General features: G+C 38.8%; 1 protein-coding gene across 4 annotated transcripts in view; it reads right to left on the bottom strand.

The window, feature by feature from the left end:
* The window catches only part of CHST9 (carbohydrate sulfotransferase 9), an 86,851-nt gene extending 60,747 nt beyond the window's left edge, over positions 1–26,104 (bottom strand). Inside the window, exons 1-5 of one of the 4 annotated variants that reach the window (XM_088066485.1) lie at positions 26,042–26,104; positions 25,210–25,257; positions 25,009–25,109; positions 21,395–21,477; positions 18,577–18,783 (exon numbers count right to left, since the gene is read on the bottom strand). In XM_088066485.1, coding sequence (XP_087922611.1) covers positions 18,577–18,676 — 100 coding nt within the window. In that variant the 5' untranslated portion in view covers positions 18,677–18,783; positions 21,395–21,477; positions 25,009–25,109; positions 25,210–25,257; positions 26,042–26,104. Of the gene's footprint in view, positions 1–15,739; positions 15,855–18,576; positions 18,784–21,394; positions 21,478–25,008; positions 25,110–25,209; positions 25,444–26,041 lie in introns of those variants that run through there. The other 3 variants (XM_088066482.1, XM_005517204.3, XM_088066508.1) reach the window with 3 other exon arrangements.
* Positions 26,105–26,342: the final 238 nt, after the last annotated feature.

Genomic DNA, 26,342 nt, shown 5'->3' with positions numbered 1-26,342 from the left:
TTTCTTCCTTTTCTGGCCCATTAAACTGTCTTTACCTCGAGTTTTCCCACTTCTGCTCCTCTGCTTCTCTCCCTCATCCTGCTGTGGGGTGGAGTGTGCTGAGTGGTGTTTGGTTTCTGTCTGGGGTTATACCAGGACAGAACTACACAACATACAGAGGGTTAACTAAGCTCAAGAACCACAGAAGAACCTGGCAAACCTTTGCAGTTTTATATAGCCTAGCAATATGAAACCCCTTTCTATTCTTGGCTAGGTTTCCTTCACACAACCCTCTTAAAGTTTAGAGAGAGAACACAAACTAAGGGGTATTCTCAAGGCTAATTTTAGGAAGTGGAAACCAGGCTCTCCCTAGACTTTCTCTTAAGCCCGTGGAAAGACTCTGACACCATAGAAGATGGTCATAAAAATATATTTAAACTGAATTTGTAATTGTACACATAAAAAAAAAAAAAAAAGAAACAAAGCCCTGTTGAAACCAGTCACACACCTGCACCTGTACCTGCCTGCTCACCACTCATTTCTAGCTTCATCCAGATAAATGTTCCTGTTCCTTCCAGTCTGCCCATGCTATAAACAACAAATATTACAAGCTCTGCCTCACTGTGAGTCCCCCAACCTTAAGCTAAACCAATGTGTGAGTCCAGCCCACTGACACTACACCACAGTAAAGACTGAGAACTGAAGTTATCTTGCAGGACAAAAAAGAAGATAACCACTCTCCACTAACCACACTGGTCAGGAAGATCAGCCTACCAAAACCAACATTTCTCTTTCAACTTCCTCCTACACATTTTGTCTTCTTTTTCTCCTATAATTCATGGCTCACATCCCTAGGCTTAAGATGCAAATTGTGAATTGAAATATTTTACATCTTCATTGATGAACCTCCATACAAAATTTTCAAAGCCTTAAATAAATTCCCTCAGACCAACACAAATCTTCCCCCTTATTCATGTATCACCATCATGGTCTAACAGGGCATGGAAGATCTTGATTTTCTGCAATTAAATTCAAGGTTAAAGGATGCCACAACCATAACCTAATTATGTTTGAGGCTAAAGTAATACAGCAGAGGTCCATTAAAAAAAAAGTAAAAATCCCTAGGATCTATAGCACATACCTGAGCTGGAAGAGGAGCGCCATCCACTACAGAACTATTTATCTGATCATCCAATGTCACTCAATTTGGAATTCTGTAATCCAGGGCTAAAAACATTCGTCAAAAGTATTTTGGTGGCAACAGCCATGTCACGTCCAGTACCATGTGGGAAACATATTACAATGAGTTATTGCTCAAATCCAAAATACCTCAAACTTTTCAGACTAAAAGTGAGCTGTGGAAGTGGTCTTATTTGCTTAAAGCTTGAAAAGCATAACACTGAAATAAGTTGACACTACCCTCATTTCCATAAACCACTGTAGCTACTAACTGACATTTTGCAAGTTAAGCAAGAGAGGAGTCAAATTCATACTGGCATTTCTACTGTCAGGCAAAAAAGTGTGAAGCGTGCTCAAACCTGCAGTCCCATCTACTGCTTGTCACCCTACCCCTGAGAAGCAAGTTCATGTGTATGTCATTTTCTCCTCCTATCCGTCTGCATTGCAAAAAGAGAAGGCACAATGCTCTGCATCTTCTCAAATGGTGTTTTATACTCTACAGTGTGCCTTTACTTTTTTAGAATAGTGCCTGTTTCATGGAAACCATCGGGCTGGAGCTCACCTTCAAAACAGCTGCCATGTGTTTAGGCAGCAGCTACACTTGTGTTTTCAAACAAACAAAATACCTGAACTTCTTTGGCAGAGATTCAGTAGACTGAAATATGCATTATTGCACCTCCTAACTTTTTGGATGGTGACCAAAAATAGACTTCTTGATGAGTTCTTCCTCCTAGGAAGTTTACTTTTGAAGGAGGATATATTTTCTTACAAACATGAGGTTCCTCCAAACAACAAATGCATTAAAAAAAAAAAGGAAAAACAAAGTGAGATGGCTTATATTGCTTTTGGAAAGCTTTAAAATGTTTGATTAGATCTGCTTTGGAGAATATTTAATCTGTGGCAGAACACTGTCTTCTTCTAACTTTCAGGAATTGAATTAAAATGGAACGTGACCTCCATCTAACAGTTCCAGCGAAAGACAATACAGTTTCTATCAGAAAATATAACTTAGTAGAATTAAAATAAAACCCTCACAGGTTTAATAAAGGATGGAAAAAAATGATTTCCACATCAAACTCTCCAACTCATGCTTCAAGAAACTGCACAGGCAGATTTTGCTCACAAAATTCTGAGGACATTTCATCTCAAATCAAGACTTAATCGATTGATGCTGCAAGGTCTCTTTATGTGAAATCATTCTTTAAAGGACAGGCTGCAAAATATTTGCTAATAATCTATGAAGTTCTGTGGCTAATTAAAGAAAGTACATTTGTCAAATAAATTAAGTGATACATTATCATTTGCCTTCTCAGTAATCTATAATGTGTCTCCAATATATCAGCATGAATTAAAGGAGCCTTTGTTACAGCTAGTAAAAACCTCAATTGCTCTTCTGAAGAAAAGTCAGAGATTCTATTTTTTATCCACTCCTAACAGGACACTGTACTTAAGTTATGTATCATATACTTCTTTAAATCAAAAGTCCCTTAAAAAGGAAAGTGAGATATTAAATAGAAAAATTTTTATTTTTATCATTTTTTTTTTTTGAAATAGACAAGAAATAGCCTTATTTTTTTATTTGTATTTAGTTATACTTTGGTAAAATTATAATTTCCACTGAAAATCATTCTGAAGGTTTTCAAGTTAACTCTAAGCTATTTAATCATTATTATTCTGGGATTAAAAAAAAAACAAACCAAACAACCGATATCCTTACAAAATTAATTTAAATGTCTTTACTATTTCATTTTTCTTTTTTTTTTTAACCATAAATGCCTGCCAGAAAAATAAGTGAATTTTTAAATGAAAGCAAATGTAGGTAATTGCATCTATTAAGTGTTTACATAACTTCTCCTGGAGTCTTTCTTTGGACCACCTAGCTTGTGGGGCTTTTAAAAAGCTAAATTGCTTGAAATTAGTAGTTATTTTTCCATTCATGCATCTGTCTCAGCTGAGAAAAATCATTCAACAGCGAGCACTTGACAGCACAGCCACTTTCCCCATTAATTGTCGACTAAGACAAGAAAATTGAATTTTTGTCTGCTGAAGTTTAGGCAGCGGTTTCTTGGGTAGAACACCCTGAGCTGCTGTCAGCTGCTCAGTTTCTCTAAGCTGCAGAAGTGAACTGGCATACCTATACCTGCTGATGACAGACAGCTCCTCTGAGACGGAATGGCAGCAGGTTAGTTCCTCTAAGCATTCCACAGGGCAATGGCAGCGGCTTCACAAACACTGCCTAATCGCTATTCTGCTCCCAAAGGTGTTGCAGCTGATTGATACGCTAAAATTTCATTCTAGATAGCGATAAAACCCCAAGCTATCACACAATTCTATTTGCTATCCTTACCCAGCAAACGTTTTGCCCAACTCAGACTGTCAGCTCCATTTCTAATCACTGTACAAGTAACGTTAAGTAAATGTGGCATTTGGAACACTTGATGCTTTATACAAAAAAAGCAGAAATCCCCACTTATTTATCTTCCTCTCAGTCTTAGGCACTAAGGGATGCATGTTTTGTCAAATGTATGGAGAAAATGTACATCTAATAAAAAATGAATAATTTCAGTCATGTTACTGACCTGACTGGCAGAGAAGTGAGTTCACTTTTTACTCATTTGAAAAAATGCTAAACTTTGTCTTATGAAAAAAGTCCTTGATACCTAAACTCCTGTCCCCTCAAATATCTATCAGATCTCTGGTCTCCTCTAATCAAAATTTCTCTTCTTGAAAGACAGTTAATTTACACATTTATGAAGTCAATCCCAGAACAGTCATGAGTACACTTAAATAGATACCTCCTTCTCTTGTCCTTCTCTCTTTGAAAAAAAATGATTGAAAAACTACATTCTCCAATTTACTATCAACACTTTGATAGGTGCAAAGCTGAAGTGATACAATCAATCATTCCTGAATAGTTTTGATAAAGAGAAGCACAGGAAAGTACCAAAAATGTAAAAAAAAAAAATAGTCAGGATGTTCTGCTGAGCCATTAATCCATTAGTCAATTTTTTATTTTATGATCAGTAAATTCTTACATTCTTACAGGGACAGAAAGACAGAAAGTCAAATTTTTATTTTTTTTTTAAGTGATCCAAATCCAATGATAACACACTCTGGAGAATATTTCCATAGAATTAAAGAGCATCATGGGAAAAATGCTACCAGTAGTACCCAGTATTCAAGCTGGATTTGTCATCAGGGGAATCTCAGAGGAAAGGCATCAGTTAAGACAACACTGTACAAACTGATGGAAGAAGGAATAATTCAGGGCTACTGAACACACCTCCAATCTAGAAGGCCTCTAAATTATCAAACACACAAGGAAAAGAAAATTCTCTGAATTACTATTATAAACTTCTCCTGTTAATAGTTTACTTTAAGCAGTGTTTGCAGAGCCTATATACGAAGCTGGAGAGACCTTTGAACCTGACCTGGTTTATTGCCTCTTCTTCTCTGCCACAGAAAATTGTGTTCCTAAGCCTCTGCTTGAGCTATTTGAAGGTAAAAGAGACGTGGTATGTCCTATGTGACAGAGGGTGATCATCTTGCTACCATACTTGCTTGATTCAAGTAGCATTTCTCTTGGAAACTTACAACTTTCAGTTCTCTACCAGTCTGAATCCCCTAACTGGTATTCACAGCAGTCTAAGTCATCAGATCCTATAAACATAAGTCATTAGATCCTATAAACAGTCCTCATTCAATAAAGTATTTATGATCCACTTGATTACACTGTCCTCCTATTCAGAAAAGAAAACTCAGAGTAGTCTGATTTGGGCATTTTTTTTGGACTCAACATGTTGAATGTTACACCACCAAAACTATTTTAGCTCCTCTCCACCATTCCTCATTCCCCAGCTCACAGCATTACACCATTACAAGGCCTCCACATACAGATGTTTACTCTTACTTTGGATGTTTAGACATAAGATTAGGCCTCACTCCCCCACAACAAATATTTTGTTTTATTAGTAATTGGAAAACATTCCTAGATAGGGACAGTTTCAAGTGAACATTTTTGATAATACAGTATTGGGCATTGCATCAAATGCAAACATAATTATTTGCTCAGTTTTATGTCTATTTATTGAAAAACAAAATGTGACTGTCCGTAGCAATAGAACTACCTGAAACATTACCTCTATGACACAAACACTGTTGTGCAAGTGCAGTATCACATCAGAGGAAAACATCAAAAGTCAAAGAAAGAATATTTAGAAAAAAAAGTAGAAACAGACATTTGGGTACTTTCAATTGGTCAAACTTCAGTGCTCCTCACACACACAAAAAATCTTCATTAATTCTACTGATTCTCTGAAGCACAGATCTTTTTTGCAAAAGGTTATCATAACATGAGTAAGATACTTTTAAATTTCACCATAAAAGGAGGTACTATTCCTGTAAATCCACCCATTTAAAGCTTCTACACACTGCAGCCATGTTAGCTGCTTCCAGATATTTGGAGGGCAAGAAAAGAAATATCAGTGGGAACCAGAATTCTGGAAATACCTGAAACTCCAGAAGTTTTTGGAAGGCAAAACCACAGTTGTGGCTAGGATACTCATAATGAATGGCTGATTGCATGATGACAGCCTCCTTTAGATGGTGTCACCAGAGGACGATTTTATGAAACTTAACTAATGATAGATATGTGAGAAACAACATAGTTAAAGGGCAAAAATATTTTAGTGATAGGAACTGCTAAGCAGTAGTCTGAGAAAAGTAAAACAAAATAATGGAAAAGATAAACATGTACAACAAATACGTAATAATACAAAGTAAGTTTAGTACATTTATTGTAACAGAAGTCATAACAGAAATTAGAATTAAACATCTATGGCCTACCCTCCTTTCCTATCATCAAGGATCCAGAAACCACTGGCTTTTCTCTGCCATTTTTTTTTTCAATTGCTTTTGTTTTTCTATGGCTTACTTCACAGGATGAACATTAACAAAGCACATTTGTTAAGTGTCAGCTTCAAGAAACACATGGAACAGAAGAATTAATGGGTTTGATCCTTTCTGTGGTCTTCGGCCCTTATAGAGAGATGAAACCAAAAAAGATCTTGTGCTGCCAGCTCTAGAGGTAGACATTCTGGCAGCCCTCTGACCCAGGTGAAACACCTGGTCCTCAGGCCCAAATGAAAGCTGAAAGGATAGCAAAGTTTTGCAAATAAACATATGATCTCCCACAAGTAATTAATATGATTGCCTTAAGCAGATACTAGTCCACATGGATTAGCTGATTTAAAATATCAAGATTAACTTCTAACTTTCCAGAAAGTCAGTTATTAATTTGTGTGTGCATTGGTCACCACAGACTAGGCTTTGCTTAAACTGCTTCCCAACTCTCATTCAACTGTATTTTATTTACAGACTATTAACAAAAGCTGTCCAATATGCACATTTTATTAGCTGGAGAGTCAAGGCTGAGTCTTCTTGCCAAGAATACCTTGAACCCACCTGTCAGTCACAACATCTGGCAGCTTTATCTGCATTATATTTATATGTACATCAGTCCTAAACCTGATCCCAATGGAGTTTTGTTATATTGCATGATCAATCATAACTTAAGTGGTAGCACACCTCAGCTATTTGCACATTAATTCTACCAGAAAGAAATTTCTGCTCAAAGGATAAATAAATCATGAAGTATTTATACCTCACTGCAACTACCTCAGCCTATGTAAGCCCAGTTTCATCTGCCTGGTCGTCTTCAAAATAGGCATACTGAAGTGGAAAGATTGTAACAGAAAAGAAGTAGGGTGAAATTAATTTTGCCATCTGTAAGAGGATAAAGCAAATTAAAAAAAAAAAAAAAAAAATCCATTTGTTCTATTTCACATATATTTTGTGCTGGCCCCCATCCCATGAAAGTAATTTCAAGTCCAGGAGCAAAGCCAGGGTTTTTTTTAAGACATTTTTCATTGTCTTCTACCTGCCATCAGACTGCAATAGCAAGTCCTTAACATAAAATTGCACAGAGGAAGAAGAAAACTCATCAAATAATTATTGGAAAAAAAAGTAGTGTATTTTTTTTACAGTTTGTTGCCTCATTGGGTATAATTTAATTTGGGGACAGTCATCCAACTCTCACTCTAATGATTCTGGTCCTACAAGTAATTTCTTTCGTGATTAGGAGTCTATTCATATCAAATGGACTTTATTATTGCATAAATAATTCAGCAGCTCCCAGAGCAAAAGAGTAAATAAGATAAAAACACATCCAAGTAAATTCCCTTCCCTCTACCAGCCTGCCTGAGCTGCTTCTTTCCTTCCCATAACAGAACACGACTGATTTTGTTCTTCTCCAGTGTCAGAATTTTCCATATTTGATGACCTCTTTGAGGACTGCTGGTAGGCAGAAAAGGTTAGAGAACTTGAGAATCTTATATTCCCACAGAAATTTCAGTTTCCAAGGAAAACAAGTATCTGTCACCTCTCTTAACAACTGTCCTGTAGAGCTACTTGGCTTGAGTGTTCCCAAACAATTTATAAATCAAGATGAAGTTCATAAAAACTCTTGATTCTTTGGCCCAACATCAAGAACAGAAGTGCTTTCTGGAAAGTGCTCTGTAATTCTTGACTGGAAGTACAGAACCATCTTAAAGCAATGACATTTAATGAATTACATGCATAATGTTTAAAGTAACAGGCTGCATTTTACACACAATTCAAATACCATGACTGTGTCAATAGATGGTAGCCTGTTAGTTCTCAGCGGTGGACAAGGCATACTGTGCATTAATGACTCTTTAACAAGAGCAAGAAAGAGCTAGAAACAAAGAAAACTAAAAATAAAATTAATGTATCTATGTATTTTCCTAATTTGTATTGCCAGAATTCCTTCAAAAAGTGCACTGTGAAATAACACTGTAGTATGGGGGTTTTTTTTTAATGCAATAGCATTATTGCAATAGATTCCACTGCATTATTTGGCCACTAAGTGTTCTTCCAGGAATAAAAAAATGATTTTGCACACACAGATGGACCAGAAAGTGAAATCCTATTTACTCAGTTCTTCTTCTCTGCCACTGTTGTAAGGCCAAAGTCAAAATAACCTCTCAAGATCTACACCTCTGAACAACAGAAACATTATGGGGGTATGGCAACTATTCCAGAACAACCAATTTCCACTCTTCCCAGAAAGAAGAAGCTCTTTTAAGAAATTTAAGCAAGAATAAAATCAAAACTGTCTTTGGAAACAGTATTTACCATACTTATTATTTCCTGTTAGACATATTTTCTTTCCTTAACAGAGCTATTTTGTGGATGAATGGCAAAGCATCAGGCACTGGTATTTTCCTGTTTAACACAACAGAATGTTTCCAGCTGCAGCTAGCAGAACTCATGCGCCACATCTCCCTAGCTGATCATAATCATAACCAAAAGCTTCCAAAACCTCATTTCTCTTACATACAATTTACTGAGTGGCAATATACCCATAGGCAGGGCCCAACAACACGACTAAACAACCCCAAGTTCACTTGAGCTGATCCTAAGTGCATGCTTGTATTAGGCCTAGATTATAACACATCTGTCACAGAAAGTACTGCAAACCTTTAACAGCTTCTTCCTCCATCTCTGCCCTTATACATGTACACAGTGCTGGGCAAGTTCTTCTATTGTTGGACTATAATTAGTACTGAAATGACCTGCTCCATTCCAATCACATTAAATATAAAATCAGTTAACACCTTGTCTTTCACCTGGCACTTACTCACAGTGAAATTTAATATTGGCTCTGATTATTAACTAGGCTGCTGATCTTCAGCTACTTTCCTGGATGTTACCCAGTGTCTATGACATGCAGAAGACATTCTCTGATGTGTATGTCAAAATCTGTGGCTGTTAGGCCATCATCTGTTATATTCTAGGGCAATGAATTTATGTGCTAAGAGACAAGTTTTGCCTCACTATCACTGTTACTTAAGAAAGCAAATTTTCCAAAGCCAATGACTTTCTTAAAAGCTCCTCCCCTCCCTCCCCCTTCACTGTCTGCTTGGCTCATAGAAGTTTTTGTCCATGGGAACTGAACTCTTTGCAACCATTGACTCAACACTGTATCCCACTCCTGCCATTCCAGCACCTTCTGTGCTCCAGCATCCCTGAAAAACAACAAAAAAACCCCCAGCCAGCCAGCCAACCAACCAAAAAACTCAACCAAACCAAAAGGAATCATTGGTCATTTGGAAAAGTCTAACAAGTGACCAAGTCTTGTTTTTTTGTTTTTAATTAGAATACCATGGAGCTGTAAATACAAAAATTATTATTACCACTCTCCAGAAGAAAAACCCCAAACAAATGTTATCATTCCCCAAATATTTTGATGACTCATGTAATTTTCCCTTGTAGATGGTGCCAAGAGACAAAATCTGTGCCTACTCAGCCTGATTTTGCTAGATCTATGTGCTGTGAATTCCTGGCAGGACTGTGTGATAGAAAGCTGAGTGATCAAATATGAACAAAATAATTTGAAACAACAAAGCTGTGACGGACAAATTGTACTTCTAGCACACAGGATTCACACAGGTTTAATAGAAGTCAATGATAGTCTTGGATGTTGTTACCATGGGGAGGCTTTCAAGTAATAAGGAAACAATCATTTTTGGTGATATTTGGGTGGGACTAGGGTCTTGGTGAGACTTGGGTCTTCTCCTAAAGAACCTCTGTAGGCAGTAATGTTTTCTAGGTTGTACTCACTGCCAAGTTTGGCTTTTGAGGCAGTACAGGATGCTGCTGCACATCTTCACTAAATCAAGATCAAACAAAATCCAAAGCCAATGGATGGATGTGTATGATACTCTGCTCCCTATCACTTTACATCAAGTGAGGCTCATACATGCCTGGAAACGGTTTCATCTATATAAAGGGCAATGCTTAAAATACAGCATATTATTCAGTTTTCTTGAGTAATGAATATTTACTGTTTTACAAAAAGCAGAATATTGAAGCTGATTTGATTACTGACCCTGACTTTCAAGAGAAATGAGGCAATTTGGGAGTTTTGGAAGGGGCTCATGTTTGTCTATTTTAGATTTTGATGCTTAAACACAGCATTTGATAGAACCCATTTGATAGAACCCTCTCTTCTTTGTGGCTGAAGACAGTAACATTCACTCCCAGATATATAGCCACAAGGCTCAGGGTTGAAGGAGCTGCAAAGAAAACCACTGTATGCTGATATGTCATGTATCTTCCCAGTTTGAAACTGACAGATAGGAAATGTCTTGCACAGTAATAATGTGGAATGTAGAAACATTATTTTTCTTTGAATATGCTATTAATATAAATATAAAAAAAAAAACAGTAAAAAAAGTAAGACACTTGTCTGAAGAAGTAGGGACCCGAACTTAAAAGCCCAGCCAATATTCATGCTGCCATGAAATAATGATTACCTTTAAAAATAAAAAAAGAACCAAAAATAAAACCAGATTTTTCACATAAAAAAAAAAAGTTAAAGGCACTTATCTTCTTCCTTGAACCTTTTGCTCCTCAAAACAAATAATGGTTTTTCTAGCTAAATCATACACATCATGCCAGACATTAACCCCTTGTACACTAAAATGGCTCCCATTACTGGAAACCTCTCAGCTTCCTGATGTTTAACTGCTTGTTTCACAAATTGCAAGATGATCCAGAAATATCCCAAATTAATAGCAATAACTTGTTTACAGTAAGACCAAACGAGTAAAATGGAAAAGACAGAAATGAAGGCTCTAGAGTGTGAACACCAAAAAAATTCTTCCGTATAAACTCATCTCCATGTATCCCAGTAGCTGACTGTGGTTAGAAGACAGGTCTCCATCTAAAATATTTCTCCTGCCAGCAGTCCCTACTTCTACAAAAAAGAAGGAAAATAAAGGGGATACTTAAAATAAATACATATATATCCATACCTATATGAATATACGCACACTTAAAACAAACCTCGGAATTTCTATAATTTAATTCCAGCAAGAAACCAAAGCTTTTCCTTGTAATTTTGCAGAGACCACATCACATGTTTTAACAGGATTGTGTGCAATCAAGTGACATATCAAAGCAGTTCAACATCAGACACAGAGGTAAGCAGCCTGAAATATACTCCAGCAGCAACCACTTGCTCTTATGTGTAGTGCACATAAGGAAAATGGAACAAGCCAGGAAAAGAAAACTGTTCTTCTTTTCATCATCACTCCTAGATAGTAAGTCACATGAGGAGCAGCTGAGGGAGCTGGGTTTGTTTATCCTGGAGAAAAGGAGGCTCAGGAGAGACCTTATCACCCTCTACAGCTCCCTGAAAGGAGGGTGTAGCAGATGGGCATCAATCTCTTCTCCCAGGTGACCAGTGACAGAATTAGAGAACATGGCCACAAGCTGTACTAGGGGCATTCAGGCTGGACATCAGGAAGAATTTCTTCATGGAAAGGATGCTTTAGAATTGGAGCTGACTGCCCAGGGAGGTGGTGAAGTCATCATCTTGGAGGTGTTCAAGAAAGACTGGACATGGCACTTAACGCTATAGTTTAGCTGACAATGTTATTAGTCAAAGGTCGAGCTTGATGATCTTATGGGTCTTTTCCAACATAAATGATTTTGTGATCTCCATTTTTTTCTACTGCTACATCTAAATGATGACTTCCCAGGTGAAAAATACCTCTCCACCCTTCTTGCTTTGTAAGACTGTATGTTTGTCTTAAATGGTACTGCATCATACAGTCTATGCCCAGAAGAGACAAGACTTCAAGGCTGTACTGCCTGCATGAAAAGCTTTTAAGGAAAGGACTTTCTGGAACTGAAGAAGTGCCATGAACTGAATGTTATTAAAAGCAACAATGGTGGACAATAAACTTAAAACTAACCACTTCACTCAATGACAGCACATCTGCCAGAAAATTAAACAGAAGCTGGAAAACAAAATAAAACTCATATATCATGTTAAAAAAAGAAAAAACACAGCTACTTAACAGAAAGAATGACTGCTAAGGACTTTGTAAAATCACATTTCCAAACATCAGCCAGATATTCTGCTTTGAGGGTCTGACTAATTGGAAAACAGCAAGAAAAGCAGCTATTACATATTTTGTATCCAATTCAAAAGAGCATTCTGAAAATAGTATTACTATTACTCAGCCTTTCTAGGAAGAAGGATTCCTGAAATCATAAGTGTTTCAACATCAAGCCAAAGCAGTAGTTACCAGGGGTAACTACAATTCAGATTTTGAAGTGAATTGAGTTACATGCCCATAGATACAAGAAAGTTACAGAATCCTCTTCTGAGTTCTGTTTGAAAACAGGCAAGAAACAGTATACTCAGGTCCTAAGTATAATTAAGGTGTGTGCTGCACGTTTCTAGTAGATCTCTGTGGTCTAGGTATGAACAAAGTTGTTATACACAATAATACATGAAATGTCATCAGCTTCCCTCAAACATGAAACTGAATATATAGTTAAGAGGAGCCCCAAAATCTTATCCCATTTAGTTTGTTTTATACCAGCAGAATGTAGAAGCTGGAATTTCTTCTAAACCAGAAGGATTTATAAAATTAAATGGGATTAAGCAATTGGAATGATAAAAGTAAAATTAATGAAATGAAAGACGAAAATGAATGAATGAATGAATGAATGAATGAATGAATGAATGAATGAAACGGCTGCTAAACAGTCAGGCCTAGAAAGAATATCCTCAGAATTAGATAAATACAGCCTTAAGTATTATAAAATACGAAATTTTAATGTTTTTTTCTTAAAGCTTCTGGGGTTTGCAATTGAGGAAGACAGGGTGAGACCCTACAATCAGTAGCTCAGAAAATCATCTTCTCTTACATTCAACTTTTACTTGTGTTTTTAGACCATTATGATTTAAGAAAATATCAATTTTCATCTGTTTTTTAACGTTTTTTTTCCTGCAAAGGCAATTTTTCTCTCCCTACAGTTTCTATCTACTGAAAGCTGGGTGGGGGAAAAGGAAACATTCTATATTATATGGAGAAATGAAGCTAATAAAATTTTGCAATATTTCTGGGATTTCAATGTAATTGTCCACCAAGCAGCATTTACTGATCCTATTGAATCTTTCTTTTGTGCTTCAGTCCAATAATGAGGCAGATTTAAAAAAAATATAAATCAAAAAACAGCAAAGAAATCAAAACATCTCACACACAAAGCACAGCATATTCCAACCAGAAGGGTAAAACCTAAGTACACCCAGACTCATTAGAACAGTCTCATTAGTGACTGGGCATTGTAAACCTGAAGATTTGTTTACCATACCAGTGATGTTCTCCAGCAGACTTAGGAGGACCCATAAACTACCCAGGACTTTAACAGCAGAAATATTTCAATTTCACTGGAAGAATTAAATTATTCATAACTAATAACCATTATTGGGCAGTGTTCTTTTCATCTTTATCTATAAACCTGTTTTCTACAAATATATTACTTTAGTGCATTTTCTGATTGTCTAGAAAAAGCTATGACTTCTATGAAACAGTTGCCTTTGAAATTCATCACCTATGAATGGTTCTTTAAGCCACATCAATTTTTCTACTCTTAGACAAAGCTTAAATAAAAATCAACCCACAAAAACAGCAAAGACTAAATATTATCATGTGTACACACATGTTCAGTTGTTACTTAGAGTGCCAAGATGAGGAAGAAAGGCACCCCATGGACGCAAAATATCACGTTACTGATGGACTCAAAAGTCCCCCTTGGATTACCAAATCTGGTAAGGTGAGGAAAAAAATCCCACTGGTTTATGTCAAGGAATATATATAGTGGATACAATCTGCATGGTTACAGGAATAGCAGACTAAACTGTGAAAGCTCATGCAAAGAATTGCGTGAAAGCTCGTGGAATTTCAAGCTTTTTTTAAAATGGGATTTTTATCTGAATTTTGATTTTGTTTCTTCACAAAAGGAAGACCTGTGGCCTGAGGAATGGGTATAAGGTCTGTGTTGTGAAGCTCCTCAGGAGGTAGTTGCACAAAATTGCAGGAAAGCATATGGACTGCAGAAGGATGCCTGGGCAACCACTGATGCTTCAGAACTGATACCCTGCAAAGTGAAGAGAAAGCACACAGAAAAATCTCAGTATCCTTAAGGTGAGATACAAAACTGCTGGGAAAAAGGAGATGCAGACTTTTTCACCCTCAGGAATCAGAAATCTGTGGGAGGGAAGTGCAGCCCTTTAATTATTGGTAAGACTACACTATTCTGAAGTAGTCCTTCATAAACATGGATTTGCTAGGCACGCTTCAGAAAAAAAATTACGCAAACTTTAAGAGAAGGGGAAAAAATAATACATGGCAAAACCCCAAACAACAAACACAGCATACATGAGGTTCTAACCTCAAAGATATTCTCAGGTCATTTTGTAGTAGTCACACTAAATCATAATAGCCTCTCTAAAAAAGAAGAGTTTTAAAGTACAAAATTATAATCCTTACCTTAAAACTCCAATTCATATCTCTAATATTTCAGGATTAAATTGCAAGTGTCCTTTGTACCCCACAACCCCCTGATTCAGGTGATTCATGGTACAGAGCTCAACAGCAGCCCTGGAAGACCCAGCAGTTCGCTTTACCTGAATAAGATCACCAGTGCTGGAAATTTCTAAGCACGTAATAAATAGTGATTGCTTCTTAATCACTGCCACAATATTTGATGCTTGCACTACATAATGCAAGACCTTATGGAGAACTGTCAAGTAAAGCTGTAGGATCCAGCTGAATTCATATCAAGCTTCATTCATGGATGTGTATTTATATACAATGAATATATTTATATATGGAGAACATGAAGTGCTCCATATATACCACAGTATCAATGCTGTCAATTAAATTTTCATCCAGATGTAGTCTGTATGTATTGATGCTTACATTGGACTACTGACAAGTTTCCCAATTACTCCACTGAGGTGAACTGAAGCTACCCAACAGAAGATACATCAGAGAAGAAGATATATCATCCTGTCTTTATACACTCCATGCCCAGAGGCAAACCAAGAAACTCCCCTGTTCACTCAGTCTGCTAATGTCTCTGAAAAGCCATCAGAGAGGACCACCATGTAGCTAGCAGCTGCTTCTTAGACATCTTTAAATGAAAGATTTTCCCTTTTTTAAGGCAGAGGGATGGTAAACATGACTAGAAATAGTCTGAAGAGTCCAAGCACCGTGGGAGGGAGCAGAAGACATGGCTGTGCTGAGAGGTGCATCCAGCTGCTGAGCCTGCAGGTGCATCTGGAGTAGATGGACAGGATGAAAAATTGGAGGTGTTCCTGTCCTGGATACATTTGAATAATAAGGGAAGTTTGTAAAAATAAATCAGAGAAAAACATGCTTGGATAAGATAGGTCTAGAGCAAAATAAGACAAACGGGAATCAAATCACAGTTGAGATCTCAGTGATGTGAACAGGAAGCAGAAATTAGAGACCCAAAAAGAGAAAAAGCAAACTATGAATAAAAGGTGGCATTGGATCTAGTGTCAAAAATTATGAACAGCTAGAAAAAGTGACAATAAGAATGGCAAGTGTGAAAGAAAACAGTCCAACTTCAAAAGAGTAGGACAAACATTAATAAGGGAATTGGAAACTACCATATAACTTTCCAGTTCCTCCAAAAAATCTACATCTGATTTGGAATAATTCACACCACAGTTAGGAGAGCCTGAAAAATAAACATGAATATTACAAACCACAACAGAGTAAAATTCACTATCTTTTCCAGAGATTGTGAATTATAAAGGCTCCAGATATTCAGAGGAATGGGGTGGTAAGGAGAAGCATTTCACAAGTGCAAAACAGATACTTTCCTGAACTTAAACACATCCGACTTTCCATTCCTTCAGCAACCAAATGCAAACACGAATGCTGTAGGTCTTGAGCAGGGCACTGTGGAAGATAAAAATAGTTCTGCCTACAACAAACACTTGTCTCTACAGGCTCGTAGCACGGCAATTGAGAAGCACGGGGCGTGCTTTCCATTTCCTAACAGAACTCCACCTCATGTACTCAGCCACTTGCAGATTAAAACTAGCTGTCTTACAGCTGTGCAGCTAGTGAGAGGATTAAGGGAACTCATAAAATCCTTGCAAAGATACTTGTCAGTTTAGGATTCTCCAGATACAGCTCATCCCCAAAAAAGCCACAGTGTACAACACATGGCAATATGAAAGACAGAGAAGAAGAGGGAAAAAAAACTTGCAAAATGCCCATAATTATACAAATGTATATTGTGCATATGCAAATATGTTCTATTTCATATCAACTCTAAAGCAGCATACAGGAGGGGGGGCATTAGAGAATTGCGCTGCAGAAGGTTTAGTGGAGATACAGGTGTTTGAAATAAAAAAGAATGGCTCTCTAAATGTTAAATTGGAAGAAGAAGAAGCAAGAGCAGACACCAAAGAATGAGTCCATGTTCTTGCCAATGTGCATGACCATATACATTCTCTACTGCTACTGCAGAGAATGTCAAAATTCTTTTTTTTTTTGGTCTTGATGAAGTGCTGTCACAACAGCAGTCCAGTGAGATAAAAGGGCACTCAAAACTGCAGTCACACTTCAAGCTCACTAACCATTCTGTTATTCTCTGATAGCTTCCATTTTATTAGAGAAATGTTTCCACATGGAAATGACTTATGTGTGCAAGGAGAAGCCTCTCTCCTGAAGAAGATTATAGCAATATATCAAAGAAAACCCCAAAGAAAACATCTGGTTGGCCAAAAGAACAGTCTGTCCTAATTCAACCTTTTTTTATTTTTCCTATTTCTTTTTAATGGTAGAGAGATACATACAAAAGATAGGAGTCAAAAAAATGCAGTGAGAAACAGCAACAAGAAGCACTGCAAGGAAAGAAAGGTTAATTACAGCACGAGAAAAGATGCAAAGAATGTGAAGAATGCCAGCAAGCAAATAAATCAATAATCTACAGTCATCATCTACATTCCTGAACTACCTTGAAAGCATGGATATCTGCCCTTAACACTCTTGACAACAGTAGAGATTTTCAAGGAAGACCCCCCCCTCTGCTGCATGCTTAGTTCCTGCCAGCACCCTTCTGTCAACAACTGATTATAAGGGAACCTTTCCAAAGGGAGTCTGTATTACCTCTTACAACAGTTTTGTTAATACAAGCTTGTGAATATTGGGACAGCCCAGAAAAATTAACAAGCCAAAATTAACGCTGTGATCATTGCACTTAGTTGAAAAAAAACCCCTCAAGGTCCTTGTCAAACAATTGCAGAAATGATGCACTACATTTCCCCCTCAACACTGCTCTCTAAAACACACTGGAGCCTAGCAGCTCATATGGCATAACAACACAGATCAATAAAGCCACAGACTAATGTGGTTTTACAGATGTATTTCTTCACAATGGTATCAACGTACTATAAAATAAGAGTTTTACAGAGGAAATGGAAGCTGAGAGAGACAAGAGGATCTAAAAGTCAAGACTTAACAAGTTAAGTTACTTAAGTTACTTAACAAGTAAACAAAAAATCAAAAAACAACGACAAATAAAACCCCTAGCATATAAACCAACAATTAAAAAAAAACCCAAAAAACCCCCAATCAAGCCCAAACCTTGAAAACAAAACCCTAATCCCCCAATACATGTGTACAAGTAAAATCAAGTATATGCCCTCAATAAGGTGACATAACAGAAGTGAACCTGAAGAGAAAAACCATGGAGGACCTTTCTGACATGTACCCTTTATATGTTTTGTGGAAGGCTACTTCAGACTCACTCTAGACCGAGTCCCATGAACTGAGCTTCCAGTAGGGGTCAAGGAAAATAACCTGGTTTAGTTTCATCCATAAGAGAATCTAGATCAAGATGGGGTTCAACCCAAAACATCATAAATGGGAAACAACAGGAATACAATTCAGAAGTGTAATCCTGAGCCAATGCCAACACAGATTTACTTGAAGTTGCAATATGACTCTGATGCTACATATAAAAAGTTTTGTAAGCCCAGTCTCAAACAAACAACAAAGAAGAAAGGAAAAGGATGATTCCATGAGCACTGCTGCTTAGAAGACCACTTTCATCTATAAAACTCAGAAGTTATTCTCCAAAAATTGCTTTGCCACACAAAACGTGCAAAACCCACAACAAATCATCGTAGAGAATAATTTCTGAATTGGACATGCAGAATGCTTTTGCAACACTTGCTTTTGCAAATGAAGCTGATACGATACGATTAGGTAGCTGGGACCATCTTTTCATGTTACTGAAGAAATTTCTTAATGAAGTGTAGCAATTAAAACAAGTCTATTTTCAATGCCATTTTACTTCCAAAGCGGGGGGAAGATCTCCACCCCCAACTGTCCTCAATAGGTTTTGTGGTCATCTTAAAATAGTAGATGCAACTATATTAAAAAAAAAAAAAAAATAAATAAATGTGTGAGAGAAAAAAACCTAGTGTACCTGTATGTTGTTCTTCAATCCAAGCTTGCAGATACATGAAGAGGAGTAGACCAGCTACTCCAAACAGCAGTACAGACACGAACACTTGTCTTAGGTTCATGACCCTACAAGGGGGCTTCTCTTCAACTTTCAGAAGGACTCATTGCTCACTTTTCTGAAGTCTTCAGCATACCTGCTGCTTCTTTGGTATCTTCCCGAGATGCCAACCTGAAACAACAAGAGAGGGAGTTCTCGTGTTACATTTTCATTCTTTACGAGAGACTGTGTTAACAACATACTACATACAAGCTGGAACTCTCACAAGCTATTGCTTTCAATGTTTATATTTCTGCTCACAGTCCCAATGTTCTTTCTACCCTCAGATGAGTTCTGAGCAGATGCATTTCTCAAAGTGGCTGAAAAGACCATTCCACCTACAGAAGAGCAAACATCACCTGCTATCATAACAGAGGGAGGTAATGACCCAAATGAGGTCATTTGGTGTCACACCAATGCCCCACTCTTCCCACCAACCACCACAGCTGGGAAGCCACAGCAAGCAGCTGGAGCCTCCCAGGTGGCTGGGTCACGCTCCAAGAGGCTGCCAGCCCCCTGTGATGGGCAGCCCAGCACCTCTGCTCCTGGACTGTGTAATTGTGTGTCCTTAAGGATGGGCCACTCCACAACATGACCACTCCGCTGGCAGAGCCTCGGCATCGCTTCAGCCTGTGCATTGAGGAGTCATACAATGATGTCCACCCTCAAATGTGAATCCAAGTTGAGTTTTGCAGGATTAGGAAATGTCAGCATAAGATGGTACCAGTAGCAGAGCAGAAAATGAATTAATGGCTCATCTTTTTATTCAGCTGTGTTTTGTAATATGGAGAGGGACTTGTCAGGAACTCAGTTCTTGCCACTAAGTTTAATGGAAATGAGCTCAACTGTAAAAACTTATCAAAAAGATTATTGAACAGCAGTGGGTCCAGAGGAAGTAATTTACCTGATACCCTGCATCTGCCACAAAGGGGCCATAAAATTCATTTTATAACATCAGAACATGAAGACACTGTGGATCACTAGAGGACAACTCCTTAACCTGAATGAGAATGTGCTCACTGTGAAAGTAGAAGCTGAAGAGCAGTTGTTGAAACTGGCCTGTGCAGCAAAAGAAAATGCCTTAAAATTCAACATAATGGACACTGTTGTCAATGAATATGAAAGAAGTATCTGATGAAATACCACAAAGAATGCTAGGAAAAACTAAAGCTCTTAAAGGAATACAGCATACTGGAAGATATTTGAAAGATAAATCTGTTAAAATACAGAAGAAAATGCAGGCTCTTAACAATTATTCTGAATCATACAAGTGCTTTGTGTTCCACAAGTTTGTATTTCTTAATAACTCAGCACTGTTACATCTATAATTGCTGAGTTTCTAAAAATACGGTACACATAAAGCTTAGCAGGAACTCCCATTAAAAACAGCTGCTGAATGAACAAAGTAACTATGTTAGAAAGATGCAGAAGATTTCAAGAACAACAAAACTGTTCAGGAGTTTTCAGATGTTTGTCCAATTCTGTGTCATTAAACTATACACGTCTCTTAAGCACAAACCTGCCTGCAAAAAATGTAAGCCACTGTTTAAATATTATTCATTTTATGTGTAATTGTTCTGCAGAAGACAGATAGTTAGACATTAACAGAATGTAAATGTTCTGTCTGAAGTCTTTTTTTATGAGGGTCATGAAGCAACTGGTTTGAACCGGGCACATGAAAGGAAGGTGATAGAGGCTTTATTCTTAACCTTGCTCTGTCTGCTTTGATTCTGCAGAGAGGGAATTTCCTACACGTTATGTACAAGTTCCTGTTTGCAGCTATTGTGATGATGCATAGGATTGGAAGGAAGCAGTGAAGGTTGGGAAAAAACAAAGAAAATGCTTGGGGAATGCTGTGAAATGCTTTTTGTATAGGTGTGGGTAGTGGAGCCTCCTTTCACCCAGCTCTTCATTAGCTGTTATCACTTGTACCTTTTTTTCCTTACACTGCTCTCAGCACTCTCAGACTTGTGGTGCTCTTTGTCTATGCTACAAGGCTACTTAGGGCTTTGCACCTAACTTCAGTGCTGCATGTCTTCAGAAGTCACTCTGCTGATGAGACAGAAGCTTCCCAGCATAAGCAATGCTTCAAGAACCACCAGTCATAGAATCGACGAATACAAACCTCTTCTGTTTTCCTGCAAACAAAAGCTGTGTTGTTCATGTAACAGAACATTGACAGCATCTGGATTAGGAGGAAAAAAAAAAAAAAAAAAAGCAGGAAATAAAGAAGATATGGGGGTCTGAATATATCTTTGAAATTACTTATATTAGAGGTACTAGAAAGTAGGAATCAGTTTCTTGCTGTTTGGGATTCGCAAGTTTCTCCCATAATGAAAAGCTGAGAAATCCAGATACACACAATGACAGTACATGCTTCCAAATAGGCCAGTTTTGTGATGTTGTTACTTTCTTCCATCTCTGACTACACAAAGCTCTCATATATTCAGCCCTTCTTTCTGAAAAACACTGTCCTTGAACGGGCAAGGAAAGCTTTTGCAGGCCACATGGATTATGCTGAAAGCAAAGTATCTCACACCACATCTCCATGAACATTTCTGACACGTGTAAGCTGGCACTGCTGCTCTCTCCAGCCACTTGCTCTCATCCTCCCTGTCTGCCCAGCTCTTTCCACCACCATGAGGGCTTCCTGACCAAGTTTAACCAAGTTACAACCCACAAAGAATTTACCCAGGGAACGGTGCCAATGATTTTTCCGTTAGCAGTAGCTGGTATCACATACCTCCATGACCCAGGACAGAATGGGATATCGAGCTGACCTTGCCCAAACACCAGCATGGTTGCATGCAGCTCCATCTACCAGCCCTGAAACGTGATGATGAAAATGCACAGTAAAATAAGAAGCACTTTTAAGCAATTTAATCTGCTAATAAGACAACAGATGTTTTCTACTAGGCTAGTTTTGGTTTTGAGTGGAAAGGAAACAGCAGCTCAAGGTGGTTTTTTTTGGGTTTTTTTTTTTTTTGTTTGTTTGTTTGGTTTTTTTTTTGTTTGTTTTGTTTTGAACTACCAAACACACCCTAAGGCAGATTCACTGCACCATCACAGTTGTTATAATTATCTTTTATCAAGAGTTTACACGGTGCTTGCAATTAGTTTAATTTATTTAAATTTAATTTATATGAAACTGTGTTCTTAATTTCTGTGTTGGCTAAGTTTTAAGACTAGTTTTAAACAAGAGTAACATTACTTTAAGTAAAGACTACTGATTTTAGCTCAGGTTGGAATCTAAATACATCAAACCCAACTGTTCTGCTACCTTATAAGACTTTAAAGGCTTTTCAGCTTGAATGAGTAGTTTATTTAACACAGTGATTTGATTTTCACATATGAAAAAATTATAGTGACATTTAAAAAAGTCTCTGTCTTCTTGCAGAACTTGAAAAATGGCTGCACAACACTGACAGATTTGCTCCTTTTGTATTAAAAAGCAACAGTCATGGATTACACTCTCAGGCATCCTGGGCAAGAGGAAATACCTGCAAATATTCTTTAATCAAGATAAATGCTTTCTCGTGGTTGTGAAAAGCCAAGAAGCATTTACTTTCAACTCAAGCATTTTCAAAAGAGATCAGCCGTATCCAGACCGATTCAGCACCCCTGCTTCAGCTGTGAATCTTTCTTTTGCCTGCAGTTCTGGGTGATATTTTGCCTCCCCTGGGTGATGTCGTGACCATCCTGCTGGTTGGTTCTCACTGTGAGGGAACTAATGTAGCCTGAGAAACTGCTCCGTGCCTTCCACCTACGCTGAACTAGATCCTTGCTTTTGCCCAACCTCACCCCCATCTGTCTGGGATGTATGGACCCCAATGTCCCACCTGTTCCAACTCAAGCCACGCACCCCAAAATTTCAAGTTCTTTTGAGTAGTGGAGAGAGATTACTACATATCTTTATCCACCATGGAGAAGCAGTAAATCTGGAAGACAATAGCGCTATGCGCCTCAGATGACAAACACAGCAAAAATTTAGAAATTTTAATGATCTACAGTAATTCACTTCTGAGTCCAAATTGTTGAACATTTGTCAAATATTAAGAGTTTCAATTATATCATTCTACTGATAATAAAAGCCTTGCATTTTCCTCACTGTGTTTTGTGTTCAAATAGGTACATTCCTGTACAGGGCCAACATAAGCAATTGAAATAACATGACCACCCAAAAATGGGGAAGAGTGTACCTCCTGCTTTTGGCATGATTCCTCCTTTCAGTACATCATCCAACTTTTTCTTCCTTGCAATCAAATACACCTGCAGCTGAGGAGAGTTACCTCAGTACTCAGGTACTTGTACCTGGCTCCTTCCTGTTCTAGACTACACAAAACCAATGGCATCTGGTCAGTATGTTTGGCTAACTCTAGATTTCCTTGCCACCCTAACCCTCACCATCACCTAGCTCCAAAATCAAGGACATACAAATGCAAAATATTAGGCTGCTTCCAATTATTTAGAAACCTTTCCTTTTAATTCCAGCTTTTTTCCCCTTCATCTGGAAATAAAGAATAACAAGATGCAGGGTTAACCAGCAGAATACAGATGAAAAAACCCAGACAGTCTTTATAATGGTCAAAGCATTCATATTACTGTGGGATGCTAAAAATTCTCACCCATTCAGTATCTCCTTAGACACAACTGAATTAATGAAGACAAAATGAGAAAAAGAGCACAGAAAGCTACTACAACAGCACAGTTTTGGGTTTGTTTTTTTTTGTTTTTTTTTTTTTTTTCTTCCTTCCTTCCCTCAAGAAGCACTACGTTTTTTGATATCTCTACTGGAGTTATCATGGCAAGAAAATTTTGCAGAGAGGAATGTTCTGCTGGACACTGGCCGAGGCTACTTTCAGCTCAGTCAGTAGAAGGAGGCAAGGATATCTTCTCACTTCAGCGCTCCCCCTCCTCCCTCACTTCTCATCTGTTAGCTCATGTCCTACTTCACACGCAGATGATCCTCCAGGATCACCTTTCCACTGTCCACATCTCAACTTTCTGGCTTCACAACGACTAGTGCAAGGCAGGGCTCCAGCTCTTAACAATGCTTGCACAGTTCCTCATAGCAGGCACTACTACTTTACTTTCTGGGTTATTACAAAGGCTGCTAGAAATAAGCATACAGTATTTGCCATTTTCTACCTCCAGCAGGTTATGCTGAGTGATACAGCTGGGTGAAATCAAAGGCCAACAGGAATTTGAATTAAGTGAGCAGATCAAGATAGTCAAACAGTGGTGCTGAGAAAGTTTGTAAAAATTAAAAAAATGGAACCAGCCAACCTACCAACCAACCAATACCTCACCAAACACTCCCCCCCCCCCCCAAAAAAAAAACCCCACAAAAAAACCCCAACAAAAACCCAAACCAAAATTCCCATAATGGAGTTTTTCTTGTCCATAGGAATTTACTAGGGGTATACAGACAACATACAGGCCTACTGTTACATCAGTCCTGCTGACTCCTCAGCAACTTTTTCACCTGAAGAGCTGCTTATAAGAAGGCTGTGTAAAAGTATAATTGAAGACACCATCTGGCCTGCACAACTTTTATTACTGGCAATAACAGAAGATTGCTACCTACCAACACTGCAAATCAAGTTAAGAGAATTCTCTTAGAGTTCCACAAGACACAAATAATGAAATATTTTTTTATTAAATATATAGGGATTTCTCTTCAAAGGAGAGACCTGTTTTTATCAAAGTGAGCATTCTTCACTCACCCAGCACCAATTATGAAACAATAAAGCCCCTTTAAAAAAAATAGGCCCTAAAAATTTGAAATTTTAAAGCAGTCAGGAAATTCCAAACATCAACATCACCAAAGTAACTTCCCACCCAGTCAACTTGTACATATTTAACATTTTTCAACTTCACTTGTTACATAGCAGACCACAATGTTGTTATAGGAGTTACATTTTGTTTTAAATGCACTTTAGAGCATACAACATACTATAAAAAATTAATAACAAGGCAAAGAAAATATGGTTTGCATTTGATTTTACCATTTTAATCTATTAACATCACTAGTTCCTCATTATCCTTTTGATATATTTCCAAAGGAAAAAAAAATCTGTTTTATGAAACAATGGGTGTAAGCAAGACTCATTGCTTCTGAGAACACACACACCACTTACCTGGTCCTGCTCCTCAGCCATAAATCCTACTAAACTTCAGACCATATCAATTTAATGCACATAGCAACTTGCCTCTGACACTTATAGATTAATTTAAAGCTGCAGTTTTAAACAAACAGAAGTTACGCCTTTGTTAAGAACAGATAAATTCCAAGTTGTCCTACTCATGTGTATGCAGGCTGACACATCAGCATCATGGAAAGTTTTGGTTACTTACAGAGAACAGAGAAGACTCTGAAAGCATCAGGTCTGGAACTTCACCAGTTCACCAGGATATTCAGTTTCAAAGGTTTCATCCTACTGCTGCTGGACATCTCACTTCAAAAAGGAAAAATCATTATTATTCTTAGTAACATTTCCCAGTCAGGACTGAGGGACCTCAGCAGAAGAAGGCAAGTTTGGCATGCTTAGCTCTTACCTGTCTGAAGCACTCCTGGTAGTCAGCGGGCAGTCCCATGGAAGTCGCCTGGATTTTGGGAAGTTGAACAAAAACACTGCTCACAAGACAGCAACTTGATGTCTTTCAGTCTTCTAACAGCATTACAGGTGGGATTTCTTCCCAGTCCCAGGATAAGGAACATTAACAAAAGGACTCTCTCAAAGTCAGATCTCCCCTTTCTTGAACTGTTTAAATGACACGGTCTTGTTTACAGACTGCAGTGAACCGAGGTGCTATCAGCATGCCAACAAGACTCGCAGTCCGCCCCAGTCATTCACTCCACTGCTAGAAAACGCACAGGCGAAATACCAGCCCATTTTTTATTATTTTGGAGACGTGCCACGAATTCCCGATTCCCGGTGCGTGACGAAGGAGTGGGCTCTATGTGTGTGTATGTGTATATGTGTGTGTGTGTGTGTGTGTGTGTGTGTGTGTGTGTGTGTGTGTGTGTGTGTGTGTGTGTGTGTAGGGAGCACGCAGAAAAGTTGCGGAGCGCGGTGCCGCAGCGGGGGCTCTGCGATCTCCCCAACTTGGGACGCGCCGCCCCCGCTCGGGGTCCGGGGCTCCCCTCGGGGTCCGGGGCTCCCCTCGGGGTCCGGGGCTCCCCTCGGGGTCCCCTCGTCCCCCAGGGCCGGTCCGGCCGCACGTACCGGGACGGCCGTGCCGCCGCCTCCGGCTCCGCCGCCCGAAGCCCAGGGGCTGGGCGGTGCCGGCGGGGAGCGGCTGCTGCCGGGGCCGCGGAGCAGATCCCGCCGCAGGCTCGCCCCCCCTCCCGCTGGTCCCAGGTGGGTGCCCGGCGGCAGCCCCTCACCTGCCCGCCGCTCCCGCCGCTCCCGGGAGGCGCTTCCGCAGCGGCGCCTACACACAAACTTTCCTCGCCAAACTTTGGGGCCGGGCGGGCTGGGGAGGGGCCCCGGCGGCTCGGGACACCCCCGGGCCCAGCGGGCGGGTCCCCGAGGGGCAGGTGAGTGCCCCCGGCCACCCCCGTGTGCGCCCGCACCGCCCGTGACATCGCGCTCCCTCCCCGCCGCCCGGAGATGAAGAGCTTTGCTAAAAGGTTTTGTTTGCGGTTGCATATCCGGGGTAGCTCTCCCTGTGCTAGCGAATAAATA

Source organism: Pseudopodoces humilis, chromosome 1 (assembly GCF_049639895.1).
Source record: "Pseudopodoces humilis isolate 2021_Gansu_Grassland_sample_001 chromosome 1, ASM4963989v1, whole genome shotgun sequence".
Taxonomy (NCBI): domain Eukaryota; kingdom Metazoa; phylum Chordata; class Aves; order Passeriformes; family Paridae; genus Pseudopodoces; species Pseudopodoces humilis.
The sequence above is the reverse complement of the archived record's forward strand: the minus strand, read 5'-3'. Positions and strand labels throughout refer to the sequence as shown.